Below are 13,188 nucleotides of genomic sequence, written 5' to 3' on the forward strand. Positions count from 1 at the left end.
TTATCCAAAACACAACATATGACAAAAAACAATGATAAGGAGTAGCAGTACGTCTGTTTTGCAGAGACAGAAACCTGCTAGCTCTCTCTAACTGTGAAAGTCCTATCACAGAAGCCATAGTGGCAACTGTAGAATAATTTTAGGGCCCAAGCTTATCATGACTTCTCCCAGTAGAGTTAAGGACTTCGATTAGTTTAAGTTATAACATTTGTGATCTACCGGGAAGGGGGGGGAGGGAGGGAAAGAGCTATTACAACACAAGGCTAGAACATGAAAAGTAAAGAAGGAAGTACTTAAACTACTCACAAGCTTCTAGTAGGAACAAGATTAGTAGTACATGCTACTCTCAGAGCCAATTCAAATGCAAATTTCATCCTTTCTCTCAAACAATGATAAACTCCCTCAGAGTTAATAGTTTCCTTCTAAGATTCATCTCCCTTTTCAACTTAGTGGTATGTTTTTGAGAAAAGAAAGCAGCACATGGCAAGTCTTACAGCAAGACCTTTTAAATTCTGTCATAAAAGAAGTAGCATAAACTACATTTCCTTTACTAATCCAGCGAACATTTGTTAAACTCTAACACACACTTTGTCCACGCTATCACATTTAGGCTTCTAACTTACCATGGGTTTTTTTAAAAAAGAGAAAGAAATCCTTTAGCTCTACTAAACCATTTTAGCTTTTTCCTTGAACACACAGCAAGAATTTATGCTACAGTCACAAAAAGATGAAAGATGAGGTCCTTGGAGAGAAAGGCCTTTTGGCACACTACATGGTAAAGCTATAGATTTGACATACTTTTATAATGTCTGCTTTGGCGAGAACACAAAAACCCCCACACAAAAGCAAGCTATGTCCTCCCAGACAGGGGTGTAGCGCGGGTGTCTTACTCTTGTGAGCATCTACTTTCAAATGTTCACACTTTAGAGGCTATTTTGATCGGTTACTTTAGACTAACAAATTCTCTTTTTCTACACGAACAGTTTGACAGTTAGACTACAATTCTCCTCACAGCCCATCTAACAAGAGAGGATCTTTGGCTGAGGTCCAGCAAGATCCTTAAATATGTCATATAATATTTCTGACGAATGATCTGCAGCAGTTTTAAGATCATAAAGTGCTTTGAAAATTAAAAGATTTCTTAAGTGGTATGTTTTCACTTTCTTTATATAGGTATTCAAACTAAAATTGCTAGCAGATTCTTTCTACTTCTGCATCTCAAAAAAAACAAAACAATCTTTTAGCCGAGGTTTAAAAAAAAAACAGAAGACAGTTCCAATGCACTTTACTGCAAGCATACAATATCTCAACAGTATGGAACTGAATTTCTAGAAGTGCTTAAGCTAACTTAAGCAGTTATAATTTGTAAAAGAAACCATACCAGTTCTTTGTAATTTTCAACCTCAATTTCTGTGAATTGTTACTATTATGAGATGCTGTCGTGGTTTAGCGGCAGCTCAGCCCCACACAGTCGCTCGCTCACTCCCCCACCGGTAGATGGGGGAGAGAATCAGAAGGGTAACGCTCGTGGGTTGGGATAAGAACAGTTTAATAATGAACATTAAAAGAAACAACAGTAGAAATGCAATGTAAAGGAGAACAACGAGAGGCGCAAAGCCCCGGGGGAGGGGGGAAGGGAGGGGAGAGGGGGAACGAACCGCCGGAACAAACCGCACGCGCCGCAGCCGCTCGCCGCCCGCCGACCCGACGCCGCGCCGCCCCCGCGCTGCCACTGCCCCCCCTCAATATACTGGTCATGGTGTCACATGGTATGGAATGAACCTGCCATTGGCCAGTCGGGGTCAGCCGCCCCCACCATGGCCCTGCCCCTCCCAGCCCCCCCTGCCACGCCACGCGGCAGAGCGCGGGAAGCTGGAAAGGTAGCTGACCCCCACAGTGAGGAGAATTAACCCCTTCTCAGCCAAAAACCAGCACATTCTCCACCCCTTATTCCATACCATTTACACCATGCCCAGGTCCCATATGATGCAATACAACCGTACCAACCACCACCCCTCCCCTTCCCATCCTTTAACATAATACACAGACATCATTCCCTTAGTTCATGGATCTTCCCTGTAAAATGTCCATTAAAATGTCCATTGAGTTCACGCAGTCCATGACTCTGGGCTCCATCTGTTGTATCAGTCTTTCCGGGTGGGAGAGATGGTGTGTGGCGTTGGGTTGCTGCATACCGAGTCAGTCATCGTTCCATCACTGCTGCACGGCTTGTTTCATAGTTGATCTTCCATGGGTTGGGAGGCTCGTACTCTGATATCATTGATACAACACAGAGGTGACACACAGTATTATATAGCAGTTCACATTGTGCCATTCAGTTCATTGACTGTTTTCACCCAAAATCAAATCCCCTTGAGGCACACATCGGATTTCTCCATCCTCCCGCATCACCCACCAAGTGCACCCAGGTCCTCGAGCAAAAACAATCCCACGAATGGGTTTGCCTTTGCCAGAGGCAGGAAGAACCCAGACTGTTTTGCCCAGCATACTTTTTGTGTGCACTACAGGGACTCTATCCCCTTCCACAGTATGTAGGATTTCTGACTGGGCAGGGCCAGCTCGGTTGGCAGATCCCCTCGTGTTGACTAACCACGTGGCTTTTGCTAAATGTGTATCCCAGTGCTTGAATGTCCCACCCCCCATTGCTCTCAGTGTGGTTTTTAACAGTCCATTGTACCTTTCAATTTTCCCAGAGGCTGGTGCGTGATAGGGGATGTGATACACCCACTCAATGCCATGCTCTTTGGCCCAGGTGTCTATGAGGCTATTTCGGAAATGAGTCCCATTGTCTGACTCAATCCTCTCTGGGGTGCCATGTCGCCACAGGACTTGTTTCTCAAGACCCAGGATAGTGTTCCGGGCAGTGGCGTGGGGGACAGGATATGTTTCCAGCCAGCCAGTCGTTGTTTCTACCATTGTAAGCACATGGCGCTTGCCTTGGCGGGTCTGTGGGAGTGTGATATAGTCAATTTGCCAGGCCTCCCCATATTTATATTTCAGCCATCGTCCCCCATACCACAGAGGCTTTACCCGCTTCGCTTGCTTGATTGCAGCGCATGTGTCACATTCGTGGATAACCTGTGCAATAATATCCATGGTCAAGTCCACCCCTCGATCACGAGCCCACCTGTATGTTGCATCTCTCCCTTGATGGCCTGAGGTGTCATGGGCCCACCGAGCTAGAAATAGTTCACCCTTATGCTGCCAGTCCAGATCCACCTCAGCCACTTCAATCTTGGCAGCCCGATCTACCTGCTGGTTGTTTCGATGTTCTTCAGTGGCCCGACTCTTGGGGACGTGAGCATCCACATGCCGTACCTTTACAACCAGTTTCTCTACCCGGGCAGCAATATCTTGCCACAATGTGGCAGCCCAGATGGGTTTGCCTCTGCGCTGCCAGTTGCTTTGCTTCCATTGCTGCAGCCAGCCCCACAGGGCATTTGCCACCATCCAGGAGTCAGTATAGAGATAGAGCACTGGCCACTTTTCCCGTTCAGCGATGTCTAAGGCCAGCTGGATGGCCTTTACCTCTGCAAACTGGCTCGATTCACCTTCTCCTTCAGCAGTTTCTGCTACTTGTCGTGTAGGACTCCATACAGCAGCCTTCCATCTCCGGTGCTTTCCCACAAGGCGACAGGACCCATCAGTGAACAGGGCATATTGCTTCTCATCTTCTGGCAGTTTGTTATACAGTGGGGCTTCTTCAGCACGTGTCACCTCCTCCTCTGGTGATAATCCAAAATCTTTGCCTTCTGGCCAGTCCATAATCACTTCCAAGATTCCTGGGCGACTGGGGTTTCCTACTCGAGCCCGCTGGGTGATCAGTGCAACCCATTTACTCCACGTAGCATCAGTTGCATGGTGTGTAGAGGGGATGTTTCCTTTGAACATCCAGCCCAGCACTGGCAGTCGGGGTGCCAGGAGCAACTGTGCTTCAGTACCAACCACTTCTGAAGCAGCTCGAACCCCTTCATATGCTGCCAATATCTCTTTTTCAGTTGGAGTATAGCGGGCTTCAGACCCTCTGTATCCCCGACTCCAAAACCCTAGGGGTCGACCCCGGGTCTCCCCAGGTGCTTTCTGCCAGAGACTCCAGGTAGGGCCATTCTCCCCGGCTGCAGTGTAGAGCACATTTTTTACATCTTGTCCTGCCCGGACTGGCCCAAGAGCTACTGCATGGACTATTTCTCGTTTAATCTGTTCAAAGGCTTGTCGTTGCTCAGGGCCCCATTTGAAATCATTCTTTTTCCGGGTCACTTGATAGAGAGGGCTCACGATCAGACTGTAATTTGGAATATGCATTCTCCAAAAACCCACAACGCCCAAGAAAGCTTGTGTTTCCTTTTTGCTAGTTGGTGGAGACATGGCTGCTATTTTGTTGATCACATCCATTGGAATCTGACGACGACCGTCTTGCCATTTAATTCCTAAGAACTGGATTTCTCGTGCAGGTCCCTTCACCTTACTTTGTTTTATGGCAAAACCAGCTTTCAGAAGGATTTGGACTATTTTCTCACCTTTCTCAAAAACTTCTTCTGCTGTGCTGCCCCACACAATGATGTCATCAATGTATTGAAGGTGTTCTGGAGCTTCTCCCTGTTCCAGTACAGTCTGAATCAGTCCATGGCAAATGGTAGGACTGTGTTTCCACCCCTGGGGCAGTCGATTCCAGGTGTACTGGACGCCCCTCCATGTGAAAGCAAACTGTGGCCTGCACTCTGCTGCCAGAGGGATTGAGAAGAATGCATTAGCAATATCAATTGTGGCATACCACTTGGCCGCCTTTGACTCCAGTTCGTATTGAAGTTCTAGCATGTCTGGCACAGCAGCACTCAACGGTGGAGTGACTTCATTCAGGCCACGATAGTCTACTGTTAGTCTCCACTCTCCATTAGACTTCCGGACTGGCCATATGGGACTGTTAAAGGGTGAGTGGGTCTTACTGATGACTCCTTGGCTCCTCAGTTGGTGAATGAGTTTATGGATGGGGATCAGAGAGTCTCTGTTGGTGCGATATTGCCGCCGGTGCACTGTTGTGGTGGCGATTGGCACCTGTTGTTCTTTGACCTTCAGCAACCCCACCACAAAAGGGTCCTTTGAGAGACCGGGCAAGGTAGACAGCTGTTCAGTTTCCTCCGTCTCCAAGGCAGCTACACCAAAAGCCCACTTGTAACCTTTTGGGTCCTTGAAATACCCTCTCCTGAGGTAGTCTATACCAAGGATGCACGGAGCCTCTGGGCCAGTCACAATGGGGTGCTTCTGCCACTCATTGCCAGTTAGGCTCACTTCGGCCTCCAATACAGTTAGCTCTTGAGATCCCCCTGTCACTCCAGCAATGCTGATGGGTTCTGCCCCTATATAGTTTGATGGCATTAAGGTGCACTGTGCGCCGGTGTCCACTAAAGCTTTATACTCCTGTGGGTCGGACGTGCCAGGCCATCGGATCCACACAGTCCAGTAAGCCCGGTTATCCCTTTCCTCCACCCGGCTGGAGGCAGGGCCCCTCTAGTCCTGATCATGGCAGTCACAACTCACTTCCTGTAAATGTGAATCAGGAGTCCCTCTATTACACTTAGAAATAAAATCTGCGCTTCTACTCCTCTGTCTGGGGACTTGCTCGCTGGAAACTGGAGCAGCAGCTTTCCTGGAAGAGCCTCCCTGAGTGACTGTTCTTCCTTGCAGTTCATGTACTCGTGCCTGTAGGGTCGAAGTAGGCTTGCCATCCCACCTCATCATGTCCTCTCCGTGGTCACGCAGGTAGAACCATAGGGTGGCCCGTGGTGTGTATCCCCTTCTTTGAGCCAAAGGACGCTTATTCCTAACAGCTGAGACACTGCTCTGTCGAGGTGGGGAGTAGGACAGATCTTCTTTGAGTTGCTGGACCTCTTGGGATAGTTTCTCCACAGCAGAGACAAGCGAGGAAGAGATATTTGTGTCATAATCCCGGAGTCTATCTATCACCTCTGCCACCGTTGGTGTCTCGTCATCTTTCCAGGACATCACTGCCAATGAGTTTGCATGCGAAGATGGTGCGCTCCGTACAAACTTCCGCCACATGGGTCGTGTGCACTCGGCTTCATCTGGATCTTTGGATGACCGTTGATCGTCCAGGTCACCATAAATCACCTCAAACACAGCTAATTCCCTGAGATACTGGATGCCTTTCTCCATAGTTGTCCATTTTCCTGGGCGATATGTAACATCTTCTTTAAAGGGATACCTTTCCTTCACTCCAGACAGGAGTCGCCTCCAGAGGCTGAGGGCTTGTGGTTTTTTTCCAATTGCTTTGTCAACGCCCCCTTCCCCAGAAAGGGATCCCAATTGTTTGGCTTCTTTTCCCTCTAGTTCCAGGCTACTGGCCCCATTATCCCAGCATCGGAGCAGCCAGGTGACAATGTGCTCACCTGAACGACGGCTATAATCTTTTCGCATATCTCGCAACTCGCTTAAGGACAGGGATCGGGTGGTCTCTATTTCATTTATTACTTCTCCCTCCTCTCCCCGCGATGGCCCTGGTTCTTCATCATCCCGTTCTAAACGAGTTGATGTCCGCTTCCAATATTTCGTCTTATGTATGGGGGCAACTGATACTGGTACGGGTTTATTTTCTGAGCTAGCTCCGGTACTTGTTGTGGGGGTTTGAGTGGCTGCAGTGCCTGTTGTCAGGGCTGGATTGTCTACAGTGCCAGTCACTTTGCATTTCAATCCAGAGACATTCTCTTCCCCCTGGGGGCACTGAATACTGTTGAGCAGGGCTCGGTATGCATGGGCCAGACCCCAGCACGTTGCAGTTATCTGTGTCTCTCTGGAGTTCCCAGCGTAACAACATACTTTCTCCAAATATTCTACTAGTTTTTTAGGATTCTGCACTTGCTCGGGGGTGAAACTCCAAAACACTGGGGGTGCCCACTGCCCTAGGTATTTGCCCATGCTATCCCACATGCCCTGCCACTCGTAACTATCAAGCCTCGGGGCAGATTTCTGGGTGATATTCTTAAGTCGCTTAGTCAAAACCAAAACAACATGCCCAAAAACTAACAATGACTGCACCTTAACCACCCAAGGATGTTCAAGATACAAAAACGTTGTTGTAACAAAGGCACAGATATCATAGAACAAAGTTGCAAAGGTATTATTCTGTATTTCCTCCATATAAAATCTCTCAGAGGAGGAGGTATAATTGCTAATTGCCTCAACAAGGTGGTATCCGAAGTACAGTAACGGTTTCAGCAAAAACCCCAAATACCAGATAAAGCTGAAAACGAGTGTTTGTATAACAAATCTCGTAGGCAAAACATTACTAATCACAGCAGAACACAGCAGACTCAAACAACCAACACCGATTTTTAACACCCACTGCAAAAAGGACAACATGGTGCTGTGACCAGCAGCTGTTGTTATCTCCAACCCTCGAGCCCCACGTTGGGCGCCAAAAAGACTGTCGTGGTTTAGCGGCAGCTCAGCCCCACACAGTCGCTCGCTCACTCCCCCACCGGTAGATGGGGGAGAGAATCAGAAGGGTAACGCTCGTGGGTTGGGATAAGAACAGTTTAATAATGAACATTAAAAGAAACAACAGTAGAAATGCAATGTAAAGGAGAACAACGAGAGGCGCAAAGCCCCGGGGGAGGGGGGAAGGGAGGGGAGAGGGGGAACGAACCGCCGGAACAAACCGCACGCGCCGCAGCCGCTCGCCGCCCGCCGACCCGACGCCGCGCCGCCCCCGCGCTGCCACTGCCCCCCCTCAATATACTGGTCATGGTGTCACATGGTATGGAATGAACCTGCCATTGGCCAGTCGGGGTCAGCCGCCCCCACCATGGCCCTGCCCCTCCCAGCCCCCCCTGCCACGCCACGCGGCAGAGCGCGGGAAGCTGGAAAGGTAGCTGACCCCCACAGTGAGGAGAATTAACCCCTTCTCAGCCAAAAACCAGCACAGATGCCATAATACACAATATGCAAGCCCTCCATTAGAACTTCACAATCTCATTTCATGCACTTTCCCTTCCTTTAAAATAAGTTTAAAAATGGGAAAAGAAAAATAGGAGTGTTTTATACAAAGTGTCTATTTTGCTCTCAGATTATCCACTGCATGTAACAATTCCAATGAATGGGAGAACATGCACCAAAGACAAACTTATCATCAAAATTTATTTTAATAAGTTAAAACTGTAATCTGTAGCTTCACCTTAGAGCACCCAACATTATTTGCTTAGGCATGTGCTATTTCATGGAGCACACACTGCCCCCAGAGAGCTTAGCATTTCCAGCTAAGATTTAAATTGGTACCCTTTTAGGTTCTTGAATTTGAGAAGCACCAGCTACATCAGTGATGAAACAAACAGCACAGATATCCTCTGCTGCAAAGATTTTGGTATCACTGAGTATGAAAAGCACTGGAAACAAAGTTCAGTTTTAAACATTTTTCTTAAACTAGGGTGAAGAGTAAGACATAACATAACATGAAGCAGTATGCTAACAAAAACAATGCAGACCTTCAGCCTTCCATGTAGGGTTCAGAAGTGCTATAATAATGATTTCAGTGTCAGCTAAAACATACATCTACTTGTTTCTCCCAAGTCATTCTTAATTACTCACGTATCACAGCAGAAAGGCAAAACTAAAGCAATTATAGATTATGTCCCAAATATATTACTGGTATCTGCTAGGCCATAAGCTTGTTTATTATTCCCCTCTACCTAGGATCTTTGGGGATCCATTTTATTTAATTCCTGAAGCAAGGTTAACTTGTATCATTGAAACCTCCAAACTAATTACGATAAATCTAAAAACTTTGTTTGGTTTTGTGTTGTTTTTTAAAAGCAATACACCTGGATTTAGTGAGGCAGACGGCCTTCTTACTTCTAAGTTGTAAGGATAGTTAGAAATTCTCCTACTGTCAGAACTGCACAGCACTAAAATGCACAAAGGCAAAGACACAAACCCCACACACAGACCACAAAATATTAAAGCCTTATATGTGACTTAGAATTTTCCTTAGTAATCAATTATTTTTAAAGTCCTAACAACCTCTCTGTTCACTTGGAATGGCTGAAAGCCAAAGTTACCAGCCATACTTGTTGAAGAGTCATGCCCATCTGTACAGTATTAGCACATTACTCCACCCCAATTACACCACTGCACAAAAGGCACCTGTTAAGGTTATTTAACCTATGTCAGCCTATTAACCAGTCATCTTCATCAGCCTTGGAACCACCCCTTTTCCTCTGAGTCACAGTTATTACCCAGCACTTACCTGACACTACAAAGGAAAGAATCAAAGTATTAACACTGTAAGTTTTAGTCAATATTATCCCTACATTAATATTCAATTTTTTTAAATGAAACCATGACTTTTTTCCTGTCTTCCTGAAAGTGTGTGGGAGTTGGTGAGAAGCACTAGACTTCTAAAGTCCCTGTGCTTGACATACTTATGCCTGACACACACCCCACAGATTTCTCACTAGGTAGCTCCCATGTACTGTCACAGGAAAGATGCAGACTCCATTCTTCCTGAATACTGAGCAGAGATGATCATTATTTCTAAACAGTCTAGAGGGGAAAGGACAGACACCCCAGCTGAGCTGATCCAGTGATGATTTCCTTTCTCCGTTCACACATTTCACTGTGGTTTGGCAGAGTTCTGCCCCAATTGGAATAAAACAATGTTTGCTTTTTCAACTTCTTTAGTTTCAAAGAGTTTTTCTCTTCATACCTTATTAAGAGTACAGAACATCATCCAGATGTTATGAAGCTTACATTTCTAGGAATCAAATCTTAGCATCATAGGATAATTCAGGCTGCAAGGGACCTCAGGATGTCTCTAGTCCAACCTCCTCTGAAAGAAGGGCCAGGTGCGAGGTCAGACCAGTTTGTTCAGGCTGTGATCCAGTCAAGTCTTGAAAACCTCCAAGGATGGAGGTTGCACAACCTCTCCACATGACCTAGTCCAATACTCGACTGTCCTCAATCCCAATATTCAGTTAGAAGGCCTCTTGATCCAGTCTACATCATTGCCTGTTGTTGTCCTGCCATGCACCACTGAAGAGCTTGGATATCTCATCCTGATGAGCTCCTCATAGGTATGGAAGACTGCTATTCAGGGTCCCTAAAGTCTTCCCCAGGCAGAACCAGTCCAGTACTCTCAACCACTTCTCACAGTGCAAGTGCTCTAGCTCGCTCACCATCTTGGTGGCCCCTCCACTGAACATGTTGCAGTTTATTGTCTGTCTTGGAGCCCAGAACAGATCTTTTTCATTCTACAGTCGACTGCCACAGTAACTAAGAGGGAGCCTTCTATATGACAGTCAATGGCTAATGCTGCTTTCATTCATTTCAGAAGTTATTAACCGAATAAACATTTAATGCAAGATTGCTAACAATTACCTGAGCAATAAAGCTACTTGAATGTACAATTTGTCTGTCAGCAGTTAATAACACAAGTCAGTATCCCCCATTTCAGCAAGATGCAAGTGAACTATGAAATATATTAAAGCTTTTAACTGCAGTTGACAGTCACAGTCACATAGAAAAAATTCTTTGCTCCACAAACTTTGAATAAAACAAAATAGAGGCATGTTTTCCTGTTCCATAGACCAGACGATCTCCCACACTACGACTGTTACAGCTTTGGAGCAATTCATTCTCCTCAGGACTATGTCAGAAGATTGATACAAGAATTAAGAGTACTGTTAAGTGATCAATAGCACTATTATATTAGACACAGTTGTCTTAGTTAATTTGGGGATCCCTTACACAGGAAGAAATATTTTTTCAAACATGCCTGATAATTTGCTCCTTATACACCTTTTATACACTTCACTTTTCTAACGGTAAGTGCTCCTTGCCATGTAACATACATTCCCTGAGTGCAAAAAAAAAAAAAAGTTTTATAGATATTCTTGGTCTTCTGGCATAGAACAGCTAGCCAAGAAGTAGAAAAGACTACATGGAGGTCTCTAGGTCTATATTTCTAGAATGGTTTTTTGCCTGGGTTACAGCATAGCTCTTCAATACAGTTGACGCTGCAGAGAACCAAACAATAACTTTCATTTAGAACAGAAGGACAGAATATTTGGGGACACATAAGACTTTTCAGAATAAAGGGCACCTCTTAAATATTTAAAAAAATGGCTGGGAAGAATCTTTTAAAAGATTATTCAGAGAGAAATAATAACTTCAGAAATTGAACTGTAAAAAAAATTATTTTAAAAATTTATTTTTACTCACTAAAAACAATTTCTGAAGATTTTGCACGTACAAGTGCATACAACAAACCTAAAAACACAACTAAGTGAAACTCCCACAGAATCAGTTGGTTTATAGAACAAAATGTATACTAAATTCTCCAATTAAAAACCTGTAAAGTAGTTTCCGTGCTTTTTAACCCACCTTCCCACAGCAGGGAATTAATCCCTCCAGGGGGATGCAAACAAACTTCAAAGAGAAGATTATACCCAGACACTAGTACTGTACAATGTAATGTTTATGGTCAAATTTGTTCAGATTTTCTGGCACTAGAATCCAGGTCAGATGTGCAGAAACAAAGACTAGTTATTAAAAGGGCTCCCGCAGTTACATCAAATAGTCGTGATGGCATATAGCAGTAGGACAAGCCAAAACTGTATTCCAGTTACAACTCCTTTGGAGGCTCTGGCAGTAAAGAGTTGCAGCTATTTGACTTTTTCTAATTGTAACAAACAAATACAGATATAAAGGGACATAAGTGGCTTCCCAGTCAATAAAATATAACAATCCTTTCTATTGGTTCATTTTACCACATATACGACACACACATGATGATTTCATAATCGATAAAAGTAGTATTATTTCACTGTATGTTGACTAACCATAATTATTTGATTTTTACATCCCTCCTTTTCATAACATTCTAGAGACTGATCTCGCAAAACAGTACCTTGAACTAAATTCTGGGATTACTAATTTCAACTTTTGCTATTCCATCTTATTTGATCAAGTTCCTCAGGTTCAGAAAAAAGTGTGATCAAAAATTCACAAATATACTTACATGTTGGTTTCAGCAGTTATAGAACTTCTCTAGCATAAACGTGTCAGAAATGACATTATAGAAAGATACTTGTATAATTATGCTTTGGTAACAATGTTTGGTAAAAATAGTTAACCAAATCATAAGCTGAGTTCATGCCTTATTTCTAGATATAATCATGTGATCAAAGGAAGAATTCTGGGAACAGATAAAAATGCTTCTGTAGACAAGTAACAAAGAGGAAGGAAAAATATGTTCCACTCGAGAAGTTTTAGGGGTTTTTTGTTTAAAACTACCCATTCCTTATATGAGCAGCAAATACAAATCTGAAAATGCATTTACTTTTTCAGCCTAATGAAGTAAGAGTTATTGCTTGTTTAAAAGACAAGAAGGCAAAGCAGCCAAAGAAATCAGAGAAGTGCCCACAATCAGGGACGGAGGCAAGAATTTCTCATTATTAGTTCTAACTGTAAAACATCCCGCAGAACCAGTGATTAAGATACCTTCAAAAGCTAGAACAGCATAATATTAAACATACTTCATTATCTCCCAGTACATGGTTCTTAAGAATAGTTTTAGCCAATAAATAGGTAGAATTACAGTGCAAAACAGTACCTTTCCCAGCGCAACTGATTCCTGAATAGGTTACTTCTGCATACACTTCGAAGGTAGTTTCCGGATTTTGTCTGAAAGAAAAAAAAAGTATTCAGCATATTGAGAATTTTTTTCCAAGTGTGCTTTCAATTACTCAGTCAAAAAGGGTTCTAAAACACATACAACACAATGACAACCTGGTAAACTAGATTTCCTGTTTTATAGTCTGATGATTTCACGTCGGCTCTTTCTGCCTCACTAGCATGTAACAAGATATGACTGAAGCTCAGACGAGTTAGTGTGAACAGTGTCTAAAATTTCCACAGAGAAAAAAAGAATCAAAACAATAGAAATCAAACACACAGAGCCTTTAAGTCAATTCAGTTGTTGTGACTAGTCTGCATTTCTAGGTACTTATATAACGCAGGCCTATCATTCAGAACTTCGCCAGAAAAATAAATCCATGCCTTTTATACCACTTTTCAGACTGCTACTCAGGGAAAGAAACACCCCTTATTTCAGTTCTTGGCCACAATAGTAATTTTGGTTACATGTGCAACTTGCAA

General features: G+C 44.2%; 1 protein-coding gene across 8 annotated transcripts in view; it reads right to left on the reverse strand.

The window, feature by feature from the left end:
• The window catches only part of DENND1A (DENN domain containing 1A), a 222,496-nt gene that overhangs the window by 203,304 nt on the left and 6,004 nt on the right, over positions 1-13,188 (reverse strand). For all 8 annotated transcript variants that reach the window (XM_075112125.1, XM_075112122.1, XM_075112121.1 and 5 more), the window contains exon 2: positions 12,644-12,714. In XM_075112125.1, coding sequence (XP_074968226.1) covers positions 12,644-12,714 — 71 coding nt within the window. The remainder of the gene's footprint in view (positions 1-12,643; positions 12,715-13,188) is intronic.

The sequence above is a fragment of the Phalacrocorax aristotelis genome, chromosome 17 (assembly GCF_949628215.1).
Source record: "Phalacrocorax aristotelis chromosome 17, bGulAri2.1, whole genome shotgun sequence".
NCBI lineage: Eukaryota > Metazoa > Chordata > Aves > Suliformes > Phalacrocoracidae > Phalacrocorax > Phalacrocorax aristotelis.